The sequence below is a fragment of the Ipomoea triloba genome, chromosome 10, assembly GCF_003576645.1.
Source record: "Ipomoea triloba cultivar NCNSP0323 chromosome 10, ASM357664v1".
Taxonomy (NCBI): domain Eukaryota; kingdom Viridiplantae; phylum Streptophyta; class Magnoliopsida; order Solanales; family Convolvulaceae; genus Ipomoea; species Ipomoea triloba.
In genome coordinates, this window is record NC_044925.1 from 24066929 (window position 1) to 24087438 (window position 20510).

A 20510-nucleotide genomic window follows, 5' to 3' on the forward strand; every position below is an offset into this window, starting at 1 on the left:
GGTTGTAACATAATGTAGAGGAAAGGTAAAAATTATATAGTTGCTTCAATTGAATTTGGGAATTTCCTTTAAGAATATATTAGGCAATATTTTCCCTTGACCAAACTGGCTTCAACTGATTTCTTTCTTTTGGTTTCAAGCAAGTGCAACTGCTGCAGAGATTTGCAGAATGACAGCTATTAGAGCATCCTTATCAATGGAGTTTTTTCGCAGTTTTTTAAGAGTTTTTGTAAGTATAATTAAGAAAAAATTTTAAAAAATATAATAAATAAAAAATTGAAGTGGCGGGCACGCCTAACACGCCCGGCAAAGTATATATATATAGAAAGAAAAAAAAAGAAAGCTACACTGTAGCATTATCTTTCATTATCCTTCATTTGCAGGAAGGATCCCTCCTCCTCTCTCTTCCAACATGACTAATTTTCTGACATTATCCCCAAAATATGTGTTTGGTGTGAATGCTCTTAGGCATCCGTCTAAAATCCTACTCTGCAATTCTCTCAAGAATATCAAAGTATATTATGGTTCTTTATTTAGTAAGAAGCTTAATTGTAATTCTTTAGCAATGATATCCTGTTTCAACATGATAGAAAATGTTTATTTATTTTTTTTTAATCTTATACAGACTTACAGAGTACCTTTCATGGAAACCTTGATGTACAAGAACACATTTATTAGTCCAAGACTTAAAACACAAAAAGAAGGATATTTTCCTTTTATGGTTCCAACTCTCTAACACTCTTCAACAAAGTTAGCAACTATTATGGATTCTCTCCAGAACTAAGAAAAAATAAAGCTTGTCACTGTTGGTCCCTCAACTACACAAACATAACCACCTTAGTCTATCCAAAGCTAGATGGTAGAGGGATTCAAAGTTGTTAACTTTGTGTAAAGTTTCAGCATTAAATTTAGAAATAATTAATTCTGAGTTACTACACAACAAATGCACAAGGTGTACATAGAGTTAAATACGGAGCAGTAGACATTGAGCTGATTGATGATGATGTGATCAGTCTGTATTTCTTCCATATTCACCAGTCTATGCCCAATTCTTTTGAAATGAAAAGCTTGTCAATGTAGGTGACGATGGGAGCTGCCGAGGCAACATAACATTCCATGTGAATCTTCGCAGAGGCTTCTGAAATTGCACAAGAGGAAATAGATTAACAATCAGATGAAAACAGGTGCCCAAGATTAGGTGTGAACATTTACAAGACAGGAGAGATCTCAACAGAACAATGAGCAGATTAACTCTGTAATGGAGAAAATCACATAATCAATCCAACCGCAAAAACAATAAACACAAAGCTCAACCAAAAAAAAAAAAAAAAAACAGTTGAGACTTTTTGTATGAACATATATCGTATGTCTTCCTTACTCTTTCCCCACATAAGACTTGGCCATATTACACATCAATTGTGATTAGTGAATGCCCTTCATTTGAGATGGTTGATGGAGTTAAATACTTGGAGGCTTACAAAAACAGTTCACATGTTGCATCCAGAAAGAGTGCCAGTGTGTTTACTAACTCACTAAGTGGAAAATTTTCCAATTTTACAAAAAATTGGAGAAGGGAAATAGAAAAATGGAAAAGATGTTCATGTTGAAAAAGTGGAAACGATAATATTAGTAAACAGGGAAGGGTTATCCAAATTGAAAACTCCATGGCACTGTTCACCCATGTTTTTGGCTACTTCTTTACCCTTTTTCCATTCACCATTCTCCATTTGGAGAATTCTTCAAATGGAATATTCACTATTTGAATTTTGATGTGTCCCACTTCAGCTACTAATGAATCTCTGGACCATAATAAAAGAAATGGACCAAACCTACACTCATGAGCTAGCTTTTGTGATGTAGTTAGGGTCTGAGTTTGTAACATTTGATACTAAGGGCACAAGGGCGGAGCTAACTTAGACGATGTAGTTAGGGCTTACCATTTTAGGGAAAAGGAAATGGAAGATTTACATTCACTACATAGGAAAAAGTTTCTAGGTATCCAAACAAAAGCTTCATATGTTTAAAGAAGTTGAATGGGATAGTTAAAGCATTATAAGATCTACCAAGATAAAGAGGAACACTTCATTGTCACATGATGCAAAAAGGAACACAAGTTTTGATGATTGAACAAAGTCCTTGAAGCTGAAAAACAAGACTAAAACTGAATTTATCTCACCATCTTCATTGAGCTTGTTTAACAGCTGTGCCTTGGTGGGAAGAGCATACATTCCTGCAGCTACAGCTTTCCTTATTACCCATCCATGGTAAGGAGCAAACACCTGCTCATACGCATTTGAAGCTGGATCCTTCAGAGAGTTTCCTCTGTCAAAATAGAAAAAAGTGTGTTACTAGTTTCAGCATAAGAAGTGTAAGGAGAGCAACAACCAGAAAATTATCATTTTCATGTCAGAAGTCAGTTAATCATAGAGGAAGAACATACCCAGTGGCCAGAATTTGCTCAAACAAAACTTTAACCATATCTATCCCGCGCTTCACTCTTAGCAGATTCCTTGTATGACTGCCAGCTCTTCTCACACAATTTCTGTCAATATCTAAGTCCATCATTGCTCTTAATGTTGAAATCGACTTTGATGCCTCTGCGAGATCATCAACCTGCCCCGTCATCATGGAACTCTAATTAGTATATCCAATCTCTAAAGCCATACTTGCACACTAATTTGTCCACCATCTAATTATCTAAACAATCATAGAATCAACTAGAAACAACAATCACTGATTGCAGACTTCTACAAGCAGAAGTGCTACCTAATAAAAGAACTAAGAACTCAGTTGGGTAATCAATGTACACCTCAAATTTCACTTGCTAGTTTGCATAAATTACAAATACAAATCAATAACTAAAATTTCACCAAAGAGACAAACAAAAATATGAATGTTTATGAAGCAGACCATACACAGATACCTTAATGGCGCTTCCTAGTAGCGATCAACCTCCATTTACAGAAACAGTCTATACAAATGAACAAATAAAATTGCCACAGGAAAAAGTTAATTTTACTTTCAGTTCCGAAATTAGAGCTTGGTTTGCAATTGTTCCCCTTCCCCCTTGGATCGAATCAATTTCGTAGTGAAATTAAATTCTACATGGAACTTTAATCAATATCGAGAGAGCAAGTATTGAAGAATCGAACCGTACAAGTGAAGTATATAAACGATCGTATATACCTTGGCGACATAGTCGAGCTCGGCGAACTTGAAGGCGATGCCGAGGCAGCGGAAGAGAGGGGAGACGAGTGAACTGGCGCGAGAGAATGCGCCGACTTCTAGCTGAGCTTCTTCAGGTGATTGCGAAGTGATGATGGAGTTGGATAGGTTTTTAAAAGCCTCAGCCATCTTCCTCAATGGCTTTTCTTCGTCCGCCATTGAAGGATCACCAAGCTCTTTCTCGTCTCGTCTGTTCTTTTCTCTTCTCAACTCTAAAGAGTAAAGACTAGCGTGTCATCGAACTCCACGGATCTCTTTTCTATAGTTTGAGTACGGAATATTACGGAGAATTTTTTTTTTCTACAACTATGCTTAGACCCTTGTAATTCATAATACACTCATTTCGGCCCCACAAAATTTGAAAATTGCACTTTCATACCTTGAAGAATTACACACTCTGATACTCGTATTTGATTTAAGGGGAAATCACCATTTTAATCCCTAAATTATTTTCTACTTTATAAATTTTAATTTCAATTAATTTAATTTTCAAATTATTTAATATTTCGTCAATTAAACTCTTTCATGATCAAATTGACGAAATTTTAAAAATGTAAAAATCACTATTTTGGTTTCTGAAAGAGATTAATTTATGAAATTTTAAACAATTGGATTATCAAATTGATTGAAATTAAAAATTAACAATTGAGGGATCAAAATGATGATTAACTCTTGATTTAATTATGGGAATTGTAATTGAAATTGAAATGAGCGAAAACAATGATGTAAACCATAATTCACCCTATTTATGGGCACGTTATTCAATTAATACGTTTATATATAAAACTTAAAATTTATAGATATTTAGATAAGAGGATGATTAAGTGACTCTTTATTTAAATGCATCATTATATATGTGATGGAATATATAACATCTGACCAATTTAATAAGTCTAATCCATCACATGTAGTTAAAGTTATCCGATCCAAACTTGAACTATAATTTAATTGCATACAAATATGGCAAAAGGCATGGATATGCTCAATCACTTTTCAAAACCGTTCACTAATTGGCATGGACAAATAAAATAATGCATCTTAGACCATAATGTATTTTGAAAAATAATGCTTGGATTTTAAATTTTACTCTCAAATTTACTTTCTCACTCAATTTTGTAATATAGACGTTTTTCTTGGAACTCACATAACTTATTATTACTTGCCATATCAAAAAATATAAATGAGAAAATAGATATGGAAAGTCTGAGTAGTAAAACTCTTGTATTTTACACGTAAACGTAGAAGATGTATTTGGTAAATAATTGTTAGTTAATTGATCGACTTAGTGAGTTTAACTAGTTGATATCATTAACTGATTGTAGAAAAATGTTTAGTAAATTATATGTTAGTTGATAGCTAATTACATGCAAAATGACTTCCCAAAAAAAGTTTATAGAAAAAGTTACTTTGAGCTACTTTTTTAATTTTAGCATTTTAATTAGATGAATAAGTTGTTACAAAAAGCTAATTAATCAAACACTCATGTTGATAGTTTAACCAAGTTAAACAGTTAATAATAGTTACATAAATTAAAATCGACTGATAAGCTAACTATGTTACCAAGGCTAAAGTATTATAGCCTATCAAGTATATTGATTTTAACATTAATACCTTAAGAAAGAGGGTGCAAATATGGTCACACATAATACCTTAAGTCTGCTCTTGTGAATTTCAACGAAGCACAATCTTGAGGAATCCTTGAAAGCTTCAAGGTCAGTTTAATTAGTTGTCTCCTTTACTTGAAATCGTACATAAATCGAAAAGGGAAATGCGGAGCTTTGGGGAGAAAGGGGAAGAGGTTGGAACTTGGAAGACAACACTACATATACACAAATGATAGATAGTTTGAGAATATATATATACTAATTTCCAGAGGCATTGGTAGCGTCTACATCATCAACACCAGGCTTTGCGGCCGGCGCCACAGTCGCGACGGATTCACTTCCCTCTTCAATCTTCCGCCACTCTGCGCTCTTTTCCAGCTCCTTCGCGGTGTCATACGACGCGTGGAGGCCGAAGAAGAAATAGTATATGAGAAGACCACCGCTCCACAGCCCAAATCTCTTGAAAGAGTTTTTGTCTATTGATCCAAGGAGAAAAATATTTACAGCAATCGACAAAGACGGAAGCCACGGCACCAGCGGAACGCCCCAAAGCTTCGGCTCACGCGCGCGGGGAACGAAGTAGCAGAGCCCCATCGTGGAAAAGAACCACACGGGCGCGGTAACGCAGTACGCAATCCACCCCGTGCTAGCGCCCCAGTAAGTAGCGGTGGCGATTGAAGACGATAAGATGAGTAACAGAAACCCAATGAGTTTGTTGCGGTTCCCCACCGTGGTCACCCCGGAAACATAGTATCGACGGACTAGAAGAGCGAGGGCCACGAGCATGAAAATGAAGAGCGTCGAGATGGAAAGTAGGTCGGCCAGAATGTTGAGCTTAGTAAAGAAAGCGATAACGGCCGTGGCCGACATCATAACCGCCGTGGCATTAATAGGCGTCCCCGTCCTAGGATCAACATAGGAAAACCAGGGCGGCATCATGTGGGTCCGGGCAATATGGGTCAGATACCGCGCCTGTCCCACGGCGCCCACTAACAACACTGACGTCATCCCCTTCAACGCCCCAAACGCCACCAAATACTGGGCCCACGACCACCCAACCGCCTTAAACGCCACGGAAAACGGCGCGTTCACGTCAATACTCGTATACGGCTGCATCAAACACAAAGTCACCGCCATGACGCAGTAAATCGTGGTCGTGATCACCATCGAACCCACCAACCCAATGGGAATATCTCTAGCAGGGTTCTTAGTCTCCTCAGCCATGGTGGAAACCGCATCAAACCCCACATACGCAAAGAACAGCACCGCTGCGGCCTTAAATACTCCGCGAGCGCCTTTAGGCGCGAAGGGAGTGTAGTTTTTGGGGTCGGATTTGATGAGGCCGAAGATGATGATGAATAGAATCACAACGATGTGAACAATGGAAGCGACGTAGTTGAGACGCGAAGAGCCCTTTGTGCTGAGGATTGCGATGATGCAGATGGCTAAACAGACTCCTACGGCGATTGGGTCGAGGAGATTATAGCCTTCTTGCAGGGCATTAGCCTTGATGAGAAAACTCTCGGGGTCTTTGTTGAAAAGAGTGGCCAGGTAGTAAGTCCATGAACGGGCAACTGCGGCTCCGGCGATCACGTACTCAAGAAGTATGTTTCCGGCAGCAATGAAGGCCACAAAGTCGCCAAGTTCAACTCTTAGATAGGCAAATGAACCACCTGATAATGAAATAATTACAATCAATCCATATTTTTAGCCAAAACACATGTAGTCCCAATTTTTACCCCCATTTTCTACTCCCTATTATTTGACATGCTTTGATTGCTCAATTTAATAGGTGGTCATGATGTTTATCCATTCATTTTAATCAAATTTGAACACAAATGACATTAAAAGTCCAGAGTAAATTTTTTATAGTACATGAAGTATTTTTCAAACAGAAAATTATCATTGAAATCAATAAAGGGTCCACTTATTTCATTTCTAATTGTTATACTATTGATTAGAGTCCATCTCATAACTTAGTCCAAAAATGATTGTTTACGGTTAACATATTAATAAATTATGTGTAACATATAATTTGAATATTATTTTGGACCAAAATATCCAATGCAAGGTGGATCCTCCTTTCTCCCATTTTTTAAATTATTTTGGAAACTCAATTTTTGAAAATTATAAACACAAAATCCAACTAGAGACTAGTCAAAAAGACAAGTGAAGAGAAAATTGGAGAGAGTAGAAGACGATGGTCCACCATTTCTCCACTTATTCTTAGCACAAAGTATTATTGTATTAAATGATTTAATTATATAAAGCCAAGTTTGCTACACAACATATCAAGTTGAAAAGGCATCCATTAATTTAAAGACATATCTTAACTAGTTTATCAATCCAAATTAAATTGATCTTTGCAAGAAAAAAAATGCACCAATTAATAATTGATCAATCGAGGATTTCACTTTATTTCTCTTTATTTTTTTACAATTCTTGGTGGATGATCACTCTATGGAGCGGTGGAGTGCGGGCTCAACAGTTATATCATGGACCTGAATCTACCTTGCATAACTGAGTCAAAGTACATATACATACTAAATTTTCACAATTTAAATTATAAACATTCTGTATGTAAATTATGAACATTTTGTATATAAAATTATAAATATTCAGTAAGTAAATAGTTTATTTTTAGATTCAAATCCACCTTATCTTGTTAGGTAGGTCCACAGAATAATTTGGCCTGTGAACTTTCCAAAGAAACAGGAGCATTGACTATTCAATACCTATCGAAGACTATGTCAATTTCACAAGCCAGCTAGCTTTTTTGGAGGGAGAAGTATATGTTGCTAACTCCGGATTTTTTTAAGTGATGAGGTCAACACACAGATCCTATACTACCGAGTAATGTGTATTTGGTAACAAACCACACAAGACACCACATAAATTAAGTATTATACAAAAGTGTGTACCAGATAAACCTTATTGAATTCCATACAAATTTGTGACTTTTAAATATGAGAATTATTTTTCACCCTTATTTGTCTATCTATCTTGGGGTGAAGTTAATTACTGTAATTTTTAAGTAATACTATATGCACTCTATGTTTTATTTTCTGTTACAATGTCTTATTTTGACTGATCAGAAAAAAGACATGGGTGTTAATTTTTATTCTTTCGTGTTTTTTACCCAATAAAACATTATTGTATACTTTATTTTTAAAATAATAATAATAACAAGACAAATTAGACAATACAATAAATATTAATAATACTCCTTTCAAAAAAAAATATTAATAATACTAATAAAAAAAATTCAATCATCATTTTGATAATATAAAAAAAAAGAACAAAAACTATAATAATAATAATAATAATAATTTTTTCAAAAAATAAATAATAATAATAATAATAATAATAATAATAATAATAATAATGCGTTAAACATCAAGCCAAGTAAAAAAAACAAAGAGAAAAAAGCAAAAAGGTAAGAGAAACAAGGAACTTGTCAACGAAAAATTTAGTTTAAAAAAGTTACCTGCAACTGGTATCTCCACGGCGAACTCAGTGTAGCAGAAGACAGAAAGCATGGCGGAGAGGCCGGAGACGGCGTATGAGAGGACGACGGCAGGGCCGGCGTGTTGGTTAGCCTCCTGGCCGGTGAGGACGAAAATTCCGGCGCCGATGACGGCGCCCATGCCAAACCAAATAAGATCCCACCAGTTAAGATTCTTCTTCATCTCGTGCTGGCTTCGCGACTTGGCGGCGAGCTCCACCTGATCCAAGGACCGGCTGAAAACCCGATCCCTCAGCCGCGCCGGAGTCTGGCTCAGCGCATTGACGTAGTTGCCCCAGCTCCTGAACGATTCCTCAGGGAGAAAATCGTCCTTACTGCAGGAACACCCTCTTCTCCTCATCCCTGATTCTGAACCGCCATTTTCAGTTTCAAGTCCCATTTTAATTTCTATCGAACTACATATATAAAAAAAAAAATAATAACATTAAGCACCATGCAAAGGAATAATTCCAGAATCTAAATACAAATTAGAACAACACAAACCTTCAGCGATTTGTTATAAACAAAAAAATTTGTTATTCTAATGAAGAAGAAGGAGGGGAGAGAGGACTTGCCGGCTTGGTGAACTGCAAAAGCAAAGTTGCTATATATATAAAGTTTCAACCAGTGTATTGTGTATGTATAGCCGGCAATTAGATTCCATGGAAAGCGATATATGAAAATTAAGTTATTTTTTATATTTATTTTTAAAAATAATAATAAAATTTATCCAATATAATATCTTTAAGGTATTATAAAAATAGAACACCATAATGAATTAAGGAGTATAAAATTTCCCATTGGATATTGAAATTAGGCACAATATAGGACGTAATGAAGGACGGATGATTTCCCAAAAAATTGTTTACGTTTATATATATTTTTTAGTACTACTAACTCTATTACATTATACTTAAATGTATAATTTAAACTCACTCAACTGCTAAAAACAAGCTAAGTCTTAAGTGTACGGATGAATAATAACATTATTGATGAGAAACTCCAACTAAGTTAGTCAGACAGTTAATTTTGTATATTTTAGTTAAATGGATTTTCAACGTATCGTAACTATTATAATAACGTCGTTAATTAATTAGTTTGTTTCATTATCTGCCATTACGCCTGAAAACGATGGCTTCGTTCCATTTCAATCCCACACAACAATAGTGTGAACACGCCATTTGCGGTTCGTCGTTATTGAGATGATGAGATATTTAAGAGAACACTATTAGACATAAATAAGAATCTAATGGTAATAGCTGAAGGGAAAATGCATCCACATAGCTTCATCATAGTTGATTTTCTTGCATTGTTGTGTTACTGTAGAAATGCGAGAAGATTTTTTTTTTTTTAAATTTTGTAATATGAGCAGTGCAAAACCACTTAAACAATATTTCATTGACCTAGTTTGACCAAACTTTTACTTAATAACTTAACCAAATTTGCACCAGATAAATCTTAATAAATACTCCGTATATATTATGCGTGGGAGTATGTGGCAAATACGGAGTAGTTGTTAGCTGATAGTTGATAGAGGATTGACTTAGCTTATACTTGTTAATGGATTGGGTTAGCGGGTTTGACTAGCTGCAATGGCGGATTCAGAAAAATGTCCTAATGGGGCGAAACATAAAAGAGGTAGCACCAAGTTGCTTCTTTATATGGGAGGTTGTAGGTTCGAGCCTCAGCGATATTGACTCTTTGTGCTTCAATAGGTTGGGAAAGTAGTAATGAACATATATTGCATTGTTTTTTTCAAAAAAAAAAAACATATATTGCATTATAATAGATCAGATCGAATTGGTAGTATTAAAAAAAATGAAACACTTTAAAGGAATATAGACATAAATATTGTTGGATATAGACGAAAAATAAAATATATAAAAACTTTATACAAATATTAATAACAATATATGAAACATAATTAATTTAATAAAATAATTCAAATAGAAAACACATTATAAATTACATACGATAACTGAATGTACATAATCTATTAATTGGATATTTGAATTTAAATTAGGGTATAGAATATACATAGAGAATTTTGGTCCACGATCTAATTTGCACAAGACATGTCCATAACCCACTATCTAAGGTTATACATAGTAATATTATATGGGTGACCACTTTTAATTTAATTTTTTTTTGGGTAAATTTATAGGGTCTTTCTCTCCTTCCGTTTAATGGTTCGAGGTTCACCCACGTTCGCTTCGAGAGGCACAGGAGCTGGCCCATGGGGGATCGGGTTATCCCGAAATTCCTCCCCACAAAGAGAGCTCACTTGCCACTTGATCTACCCCATTGGGTTTTAATTTAATTTTTTATATTCTATATTGATATAACATATTTGGTCTGATTAAACAAGATAGTCATAATTTTTACATTTTTCTTATGTTATCGTGTGAACTATGGCAGTGTTGAGGGCCACTGGGCACTAACGTAGACTTTTCACCAGCGTCGTCCAAACCCCTAATGCTTAGTTTGAATTTTTTCCCCAGATGGAGATGGGCATGTGATGTCAACAAGGAACCGTGTAATGTTTGCCCACTTTCATTTTTCCACAAATATAAATGATTGTGAGATGAAAACTCTTTTTTATAATTTATTTTAAAACTTATAGCTAATTTTAAGTTACAAATAAGTTATAAATTTTGTTTGGTAAAACATAGAAAGCTTAAAATAATACTCGTAACTTATTTTGAAATGTTATTTCAAGTAGCATTTCAAAATAAGTTCCTGAATTTTTAATTTTCTCTTTTTTTTTTTATGTTTATTAATTTACAAAAATGACATCATCTATCCTTCATTAATCAAATTCCTAATATGTTAGTTTATTTTTTTACACTTATCAACTAATTCAATAATAAATATAAAAAGAAAAACTAATTCAATAATTAATTTTACTAAACACTTTAATTTTAATTAGTCAACTTATTAGCTATTGATTTTTTTAGCTAGGCGTACCAAACAGAGTAGGAGTGGATCCATAATAATAATTATTGGACTTGACTTTATACATTTATCGAGTAACCACACTTTTAATGTATCCAAAATTTTATACTGAACTTTTAAATCCAATGTAAGGGGCACCAATGTCAATAAACACCATATACTTTTCAATAATTTATATATTACTAAAATAAGATATGAGATTTTTCTACTTGTCATAATCGTTAAATTAAATTATTGAACTCCAAAATATATCCGATAAATTGTATCAGATTCCCCTTCACTTTTTACCACATTTTCTAATGGGAATGCGTTGGTTATTCAACCTTTTTCATTTAATGGGACTTTTAATTGGACTTTTAACTTACTAACGTCACAGCTCACGAAAGGATGCTACGCAATGAAAAATGCGGACAAAAATAAAAAGCATTTCCCTTAATAGATTATATCTCCTGTAATAATTGGATTAAATTGCTGACACGCTAAATAATAATAATAATAATAATTATTATAATAATAATAATAATCTATTTATAAATTTAGGCTCTGTTTGGTAAATAATTAGCCTATCAGCCAATTTTGACTTATTTGATCACTATTAGTTGTTTGGTTAATAAGCTTTTTATAACTCCAAAATACTAAAATTCAAAAGGCTACTCAAAGCAGCCTCTTCAATTAGCTTTTTAAGAAAAGAAATTATACTAAACAACTATCAGCTAACAACTAATCTATCAAACTTTTTACAATCAGCTAATGTTATTAACAAATCATATCTTCTAACCCAAGCAGCCAACAGTCATTTACCAAATAGGGCCTTAAAGTAATTTCTATAAAATACACATGCAAAAACATATTTGTACAAAAAGAGAAAAACTATAACAATAAATTGGTCAACAGCTAATAGGACCAATATGCATATTTCCAGTCAACAGTGTCATTAGGCCGCTTATTTCGGCGAAAATATCATTCGGAGTAGTTAATTTGTTGTTAATATGAACTGATCCCTATTGACAATTATGGAAACAAACAAAAATAGACCAAAAAAAAGGTATAATACTCTTCAGGGCAAAAGGTCATGAATGCCATCATTTATCATTTTATTTTAGGCTTAAATGAATATCAAAATATGCCTATTTCCATTTCTAAATCTATCTATCATTAAAGAAACTTGAATTCAAAGTCTTACATTTTTTGGCATTAAATGAAGCAAATAAATGACTAGTAAGCAGTAACACATTCATGCAACTCCAATAGCCTAGATCTGCAGAGTAGACAGCATAATGGCAAAACTATTTATTTCTTTCCCTGTTCAGGTGCACACTCTAGTTCTGACAATCTTTGGATTTCTACCATATATGTTCCAATAGCAACAAGGACTGGCACCATAAACGCAAGCATGCATATAAGCATAGTGAATCATGTCTATCATGTTCACAAAGTAAAAACAGGACCAACATGGATACCTGGCCAAATCTTTCCTCAAAACTGACACTTTGTGTTTTTCTTCTATGAATAGAACCTCTCTCTGAGTGGTCGAAGAAGGTTTAAGCTGTCTCAAAAAATTTTAGCAACCCAAATCACGGACATCCAATGCAACCGACTCTGGTTGAACATTCAGAATGACTGAGAAATGCTGCTGCTGGCAACAACAAACAACACATTTCACACGTGATTCTCCTGCACATGCCTTTTGTGGTCTCTTTCTGAATAAGCAATTTTCCCCGTATTTCTATCTTCTGGGAAGTCATGGTATGTGTGGTTGTGGGTCCCTGAGCCATATTCATACCGCTGCTTACCCTCCGTAGGGGGGCTAGTTGCCTTTCGCTTCCGGTTGCTCAACCTTGGAGAATGATATCCCCTGTCAATATCATCATAAGGATCCAGCTCTCCCTCTTCCACATTGTTGTCATAATCTGCATTACGCGATGGCTGCTCTTTCTTCACTTGGTACTGTCCATCTCCACCCCCGTCTTGATGGGAACTTTCATGCTCTGACTTGATTGAAGATTTAGACCAGCTTTGTTTTCTTTCACGTTTGTTTTTTTCACTCTCGCCAGGTAACTCTATTCCATCCTCCAATTCTCTTTCAATGAGATCATCCTCATCCATGTAATCAACTTTCCTATTTGAATCCCCACGGGACTTCCTGTTTCTCTCAAGTGCTGCTTTGACCTTGTCTTTGTCAATCTTTTTAATCACCTCCTGCGGTGATTGACCAACTGCACCATCCTTGCGCTCCAAAGCTCGACCATGGTACTTGTCCTTCAATTCCACCTTATCCCTTGTTTCAGTTCTCCCAGCATTGCGTTCTCGTTCTTCTTCACCATGACTCCCAGGGTTTGTTTTTGACCTGTTTTGGATTTCCCCTCCACTCCCCTGGTGAGGCAAAAGCTCTCTTTCATGGCTGTGCTTTCCACTAGTCTCACCATCAGCAAAATGGTCTGAATTATTTTCTGCACTTTCAAAGTCATGACTTCGATCTTGAGGACCCCTAGGAGGCCCACCATTATTATCAGCATGTGACAGATCAGGAGTTGGCCTATGGGAAGCTGGCTTCGAAGGTCCTGGCTTTATAGGACCACCACCCTGTGAATTGCTGTTATTGGTCACAAGATCTTCATTTGTGGCAGAGGATTTTACAGGTCTTTGGCTACCTGCAACACTTCCTTCTGCTTCGCTTGCTTGAGAAGGAGGTGCCTTGTTCTGTTCGTACAATTCTAGCATTTGGTTGCTCACCTCTGCAAGAGTAAAGTAACGTAGTAAAAAAAGGAATTGCAATTTAATGCCTCTGCCATCTTTCACGATCCTCTCAATCCTTCAAACTCCCATTCAAAAAAAAAAATTAAAAAAATCACTTGACTTCAAAAAGCCTATTCAGAATATTTCTTCTATGATGAACCATTATCATTGTAACAGACTAACAGTGGTTGTTGAAATATACAAATCTTATCTATAGCATAGTATATCCAAGGCAAAGCACCTACCCTCCAATTGCCGTGGGGTAACATCAAATTCCTGCCACCACACCTTCTCACCATCAGATGGGAGTTTTACTTTGAGGAACTTGGCAGCAAGAAAAATGGCACCCGCTGCAATGTGGTGAGGCTTAAATTGCAAGCATAAAGATGTCCGAAGCCTGCACATGGCTTTCACCAGTCAAGATATAGATGGAAAAATGCTCATAGATTGATACCCTACAAAACTACAATAAGCAGCACTCCTACCCATCATTAACAAAATTCCAAGCAACTTGGGCAAGGGCATTTTGAGCAACCTTGAATTTCTTTATTGCCTCAACAAGGGGTTTATATGGATGATGCACATTAAGGTCAAAACCAAGAGTGACAAGGACCACCCTCTCTCCAATCAAAGTTAGTTCTTTTTGTTGTTCATAGAGCTCCTGCACGACATGTAAACATTTTCAGATACTTGTCCCATGACTAATCTGATTGCTTGCTAATAACTTGCCTAACCAATTTCCTCAAGCAGAATAATGAACGGGAAACACCAGCAAGAGCATGTGAAAAGTACTACCATCAACAGAATAAACAATACCTTTTGCCTAATCTTTTCTTTTGCATCTGGATCCTTTTTATGAATAATCTCATATGAAACCATTATAACATCTTTCAAGGGACGAGGTGTTTCTTCAACCTTTCCAGCAAGGAACATACATACGGTGGCAATAGTCTACAAGAGGCACAAATTCAATAAGGCAGGAATTTGTTAGTTCCAAAAGCGACATTCAACTTCTCTCCCTTTTTGACCAATAGACATTTTAGCACACACCAAATCTAAAACATTATGATAGCAAATGAAGGTTTAACTATTTGTTTATATCGCTTTTTTTTCCATGAATTAGACTTGTACCTTATGTTTTGTTGGACGAATATGCCACCAAAGTTATGACATCAGTTTGCTTACTCTGTAAACTATGACCTGACTCTCTTTCTTTCTTTAATTTTTCACTGATTTTCTGATGGTTCTCTTCACTTTCTTTGTTTATTCCTTCAGGTTTTTTGAGATCATATATTATTAATTATCTTTATTCCTTTCACATTATTTTATTAAATAATTTAAATATAATTATCATTTTAATATTATGCTTTGATGTTGAGCACTACACTTAGTGCAACTCGTGTATTACTAGTATGTATATATTGATAAAGCAGACTCAATATTCAAAAACTCAGAGATCCTTCAGAAACAAAATCATCCCAATTGGTTTAGTACCAAATGAATACAAGCCTAAAACATTTGTAACAAATATTCATGGAACAACAAAAAGAGAGCAACTAGTTTCAGCATAAACAAGCCTAATTTTGACTGCATTTTTTTCAGCTTTCCTACTTTTAAAAGAAATAAGACACTTAGAAGTAACAAGGGGGGTTCAGTATATGTGCCTAAATAGGCATGTAGAACTACCTGCAGAGTTAATGTTGCACAGCATCCAACCATGTAGTCATATACCATGCTTAACATTTGTCACTACAACTTTCATAGAAGGATCTAACGATCAAATTTTGGTATTTAACATTTCATTTACTTCAATGAGTTAATAATCAAGTTATATCCATCTTCATTTAATTTGTGAGTCTATAAATGAGCTTAGTCATTTTAAGATAGTCTTGATGACAGAGAGAAACAATGAACACAAACACCTCCATTTTGGGATCATAACAATGTCACACTGTACAAACATCCCTTCACACTCTAGCACACTCATAATCTGCATCCAGGCAGGACAGTTAATCTTTGATTCCACAATAAGGCTCATTCAAACACTTCCACAATACAAAATACAAAAAATATTAACATTTAAATTATCCACAGATACTACCAACAAAAAATAAAAATAAAAATAAAAATAAAATCAGCAGTTAACATATCAAAAACTCGTGCATATCCTCATTTGACCAAAAAGAAGATTAAGTCGCATATTATGTATTACGTACATAAGAACAACTTATAACATGGTATACAAATACATTACATTTTCACACAACCACATGTATATGTACAAATAGAAGGATTAAGTAAAGCTTGATGTGACATTAGGTCTCAAACAGTAGCTACCTCCTACCAGTGCATCCAGCAGAAAAAGGTGGGAGAATAATGGCGAAAAATTAAATACATAACTGAACAAACAAAGAAATAACTTACCCTCCTATCATTCTTCAGATGAGATTGTCGAAGAAAGAAACGATGACAAAATATTATTGCTGTAGCAATAGTCACCTGAGGTCTGCATGTTAATAATCAAACATCATATCACATCAAATGGAAAAGTTTCAAGGATTTAAATTTTATGTACATAAAATATCCTCATGTGAATATGTGGTACCACTATTAAAACCTTTATCAACACATTTTTATGTAACATTTTAACCCTGTAAGAACAGTCATACTAGTATAAGCATGTATTTTTATCTGGTAGAAACGAAAGGATAAATTTTACAAAGTAAATTGTCAAGAAAACATATAAGAGTAACTATTACCATCTGCTCTTCAAAATCTTTGTTGATTAAAAAACCATGCCAAATGACGAATTAGCCACAACTATTAAAGAATCTTTAACACAAGAATTTCAGGTATACATTAATTAAGCTGAATGCCTGAATGCGACTAGACATTATCACATTAAAATATTGTTATGTACTATAGTATAATGCTATATAGTATACATTTAAAATTGAACTATTCAATTCTGTTCACCCAGCAATCTCAAATCCCATGATATTAGGATATGAGATACAATACATAACCAAGTATATTTTAAAGCATCATCTTCAATTCAATGCAACCAGGAATGAACTATAAGCAATTATAATGCCCCAAAAAATTTTCAAATTAATGTATTCATCCAAGAGAAAATAGGAAAATCAATGAAACAATCAGAAAAGTCAAGAACTCACACTTTAAGTCTCATGCCCAAATCTTGTAAGAATGTACAATATGACTTGCGCAAGTAAGTCTCTTTCTTCAAATCAATCCCATCTTGTCTAGAGGGGGAATTTTCTTCAATCTCCTTCCTAGAGAAATACCAGCGGCCACCACTTTCCTCTGGCATTTCTTGAGAGATCATATAAGCTCCAGCTTCATGCACTCCATGGTTTGAGGAATCACCAGCCAAAGCAGCCATATGTACCACTTGATCCACCAAATTATGAACAAATTAAAAGGTCTCTATATACAACAGCAAATATTTACATGACCATCACCCAGCAATATCCTATAAATAAATTACACAAATTGAAGCCAACTTAATTAAAATAAAGGTAAAAGTAACCAAAAGCAACAATAAAGTAGATGAAACCTACTAAGAGATCTATGAGTATAAGCACAATCCTAAGTCCTGCATTCATCCCAGTGGGTATATTTGTAACAGCATCCTTTTACTTGTACAGCAAAAGAATTTTGTATCTAGACAAATTAATTCACTTAATCTTCATGTTACATAACTACCCAAATAACTAGCTACTAAATCCTAGCCAAATGTAACATCATTCCAACTTCCAAGTAATACTATTCTCAGCCCTATAGGTCCTTATTGCATATTAATTCACTTAATCTCCATGTTACATAGCTACCCATAAACCTAGCTACTAAATCCTAGCCAAACCTAACATCATTATTACAAGCAATACTCTTCTCTTCCCTATAGGTCCTTATTAAAGCAGAAAAAGCATGCAAAATAAAGTACGAATTCATTTATCAGCACTACTATGGCAAACCAGTATAACTGCATAAGGGGACATCCACAGTTAGGTCACTGACACAAGGGTTTCCCATTTGACCTAATGTGAGCTCCTTAACTATCATTATTCTCTTTTTTTCTTTGTGTTGTTTCTCTTCTAAGCCTTTTACTTTTGTTTTCTCCATTCAGGTGTATGTGTAACCAAAAAACAAACAACTTCAAAAGCAAATAAGAGCACATTTCATAAACCATGAAAACCAAAGATGCTGTAAAATAGCATCCCCCACCCCACCCCAACCCAGCCAACCGCTCAAACATCTATGGAAATTATTAATTAAAATGAAGAAGTAGCAGTCATCCACCCAAGGCAAAATCAGATGACAAGACTGTTTATTTAAGGAAAACAGGATTCATATTCGCGTCATTGCATCAACAAACCAGAAAATTCAGGCAATAAGTAAACAACAAATATCAATGAGAAAATACTAACCTCAAAGAACCTCTCTTGCAGTTAAATCACTGATGCTGAGAACCAAAATAGCACTAAAAGATGAAAGTGACCTTTTATGCCTTTCTCGTACTCACCGGGATAGCAAATTCTGACGGGCCAATAATTAGGGTTCCTCTCAATTAGGCTACCGCCCTGCAACACAGGATATAGCTAGAAGAAAGAATCAAAATCCCAAAAAGAATTGGAAAAAACACCTTCTGAAAACAGCTAAACTTGCAAAAATCTATAATTAAATAAGAAAAGTCCGGTATTTTTCGAAGAAGAAAAACGAAACTACACATAAACAAATAACACCCAAAAAAAATGTAATAAAGAATCAATGAATAAGCTTAAAAAGTGAGGTACCTGAATGAGGTCTGCGACAACACAATCAATTCACGGGCTGAGCCCTAAGGAAACCCAAAACCGAAGCCCTAAAAATAATTTTTTGAAAAATTTAACCAAAAAATAAAAATCTTAAGCCGCTCTAGTCTTCTACGAATGACGGCGCCGTAGCCTTCTTCACCCTTCCGCGGCGAAATCCAACGAGCGACGGGCTGAGAAGAGCCGACAGAACTCGGACGGCGTGGCTGACTCGATACTGACTCACTCGACGGAGAGGAGAGGGTAGCGGGGCAAATGGGGCAATAGTGAGATTATGAGAAACAAAGAAGTATAGGGGGAGAAAAAGGCATTTTGTGTTTCCTACGATTAAGTTTTAGCTTTCACTCCCGCTCTTCTTTTTCTTATTGCTTTTTTTCCCTAATAATAATTTAGAGAATTTTCACTTTGACCCCTTTATTTTTAAAAGTTATAATTCATACTATAAAGTTTACGTCATTCTTGTGTAGTGTGTACTATGCTAATTAGGATTGGTTAACAGAGTATAAACTCAATTCCAATTGTTAGTTGATAACTTGTAAAATTAGTTTTTTTTTTCCATAAAACACTAATACAAAAAACTACTAACTTTTAGAGAATTTATTACGGAGTATCACTTTTCATCATGAGTTTGTTAATACGTAGTACTTTTTACTACTAGTGCACGATTATAAAAATTGTTACGATAAATGTAAATTTTATATTTTTTTACCCACATTTACTAATTTATTTATAGAAAATTCTGCAACTATTACACAAATGTTTACTTTGGATGATGACAAAAGACGACAATAAGGTAAAACAATCTAAGTTATCTATAACTCACTAGTTCAAATCAAGAAAGTCAATTGACAATTTTCATACATAGTTGAACTTGAAATATTATAATTACAACCAACTGTCCGTCCAATTTTACTGAGGTTGCCTCCGACTTTATGGCTTTTAGCAAGAGTTCATGTGGTACATCAATGAATTTTGTTACTAATTTTCACTAAAGTTCTCACTGAAAATATAAAAGTGAGGAAAAAGAAAAAAGAAAATGTGCATCTACAATGATTATAAGTGACAATTATTGAGTGTTATGTTAATAATAGTATCATAAATGATATGATTTGTAATGGGTGTTATGGTAATTATTTGTGAATTGAAAATTGTTATTATAAAGTAATAAGATGAGCATTTGAAACAACATTTGTTGTGCACAAATTTTTGTAAAAAAAAAATAAAAAAATAAAGATAAATATCCTAATATTTTATTTATTTTGTTGAATGACGAACCATAAAAGAGTTTGCAACTTCCAATAATAATATAAAAATAAAAGAGTTTGCAAGTATTATTATTATCCACTAAGTTAGATTATATTGGTCATCCTTCGTGACTAAGAAAAAGGATGAATTGTCAACGATAGCTATTTGAAAAATTGACAGCTCGACGTCCCATTTACTCTCATCCTAACAAAAAAATTAACGTATTCTAAACATTTTTAAAGCATAAATATCTTTACAAACTACAAAGGTATTGCAAAAATTATCTAAACAAAAAAATTACAAATTTTTTTTTTTGGAATGTCCACGAGGTGTCCGGCAAATTATTGCATGGACCATGGTCAACACAGCTGTGTGGACCAAAAATAAAAGGTACATTATTTGATAGAT

General features: G+C 34.5%; 3 protein-coding genes across 6 annotated transcripts; all 3 read right to left on the minus strand.

Annotated features, from left to right (window-relative positions):
* Nucleotides 1-658: 658 nt before the first annotated feature.
* LOC116031410 (accelerated cell death 11) lies at nt 659-3453 on the minus strand. The gene is made up of 4 exons (XM_031273611.1): nt 3187-3453; nt 2441-2613; nt 2177-2322; nt 659-1138 (listed from the first exon to the last, which is right to left on the minus strand). Exons 1-4 carry the CDS (start codon nt 3382-3384, stop codon nt 1032-1034), a joined length of 624 nt encoding a protein of 207 aa, XP_031129471.1. The 5' UTR covers nt 3385-3453; the 3' UTR covers nt 659-1031.
* Nucleotides 3454-4801: 1348 nt separating this feature from the next.
* On the minus strand, nt 4802-8912 carry LOC116031880 (cationic amino acid transporter 1-like). Its single transcript, XM_031274218.1, has 3 exons — nt 8839-8912; nt 8317-8750; nt 4802-6502 (listed from the first exon to the last, which is right to left on the minus strand). Exons 2-3 carry the CDS (start codon nt 8732-8734, stop codon nt 5088-5090), a joined length of 1833 nt encoding a protein of 610 aa, XP_031130078.1. The 5' UTR covers nt 8735-8750; nt 8839-8912; the 3' UTR covers nt 4802-5087.
* A 3447-nt stretch (nt 8913-12359) lies between these two features.
* LOC116031922 (cyclin-T1-3-like) lies at nt 12360-19146 on the minus strand. Of its 4 annotated transcripts, none has more exons than XM_031274279.1 (8): nt 18840-19146; nt 18474-18644; nt 17202-17472; nt 16450-16531; nt 14842-14976; nt 14511-14686; nt 14271-14422; nt 12360-14024 (listed from the first exon to the last, which is right to left on the minus strand). In XM_031274279.1, exons 3-8 carry the CDS (start codon nt 17426-17428, stop codon nt 12949-12951), a joined length of 1848 nt encoding a protein of 615 aa, XP_031130139.1. In that variant the 5' UTR covers nt 17429-17472; nt 18474-18644; nt 18840-19146; the 3' UTR covers nt 12360-12948. The 4 variants fall into 4 exon arrangements, with proteins under 4 accessions (XP_031130139.1, XP_031130137.1, XP_031130138.1 ...); XM_031274277.1 differs by having other exon boundaries at nt 17202-17518; nt 18474-18626; nt 18840-19145; XM_031274278.1 differs by having other exon boundaries at nt 17202-17436; nt 18840-19145.
* Between the last annotated feature and the right edge of the window lie 1364 nt (nt 19147-20510).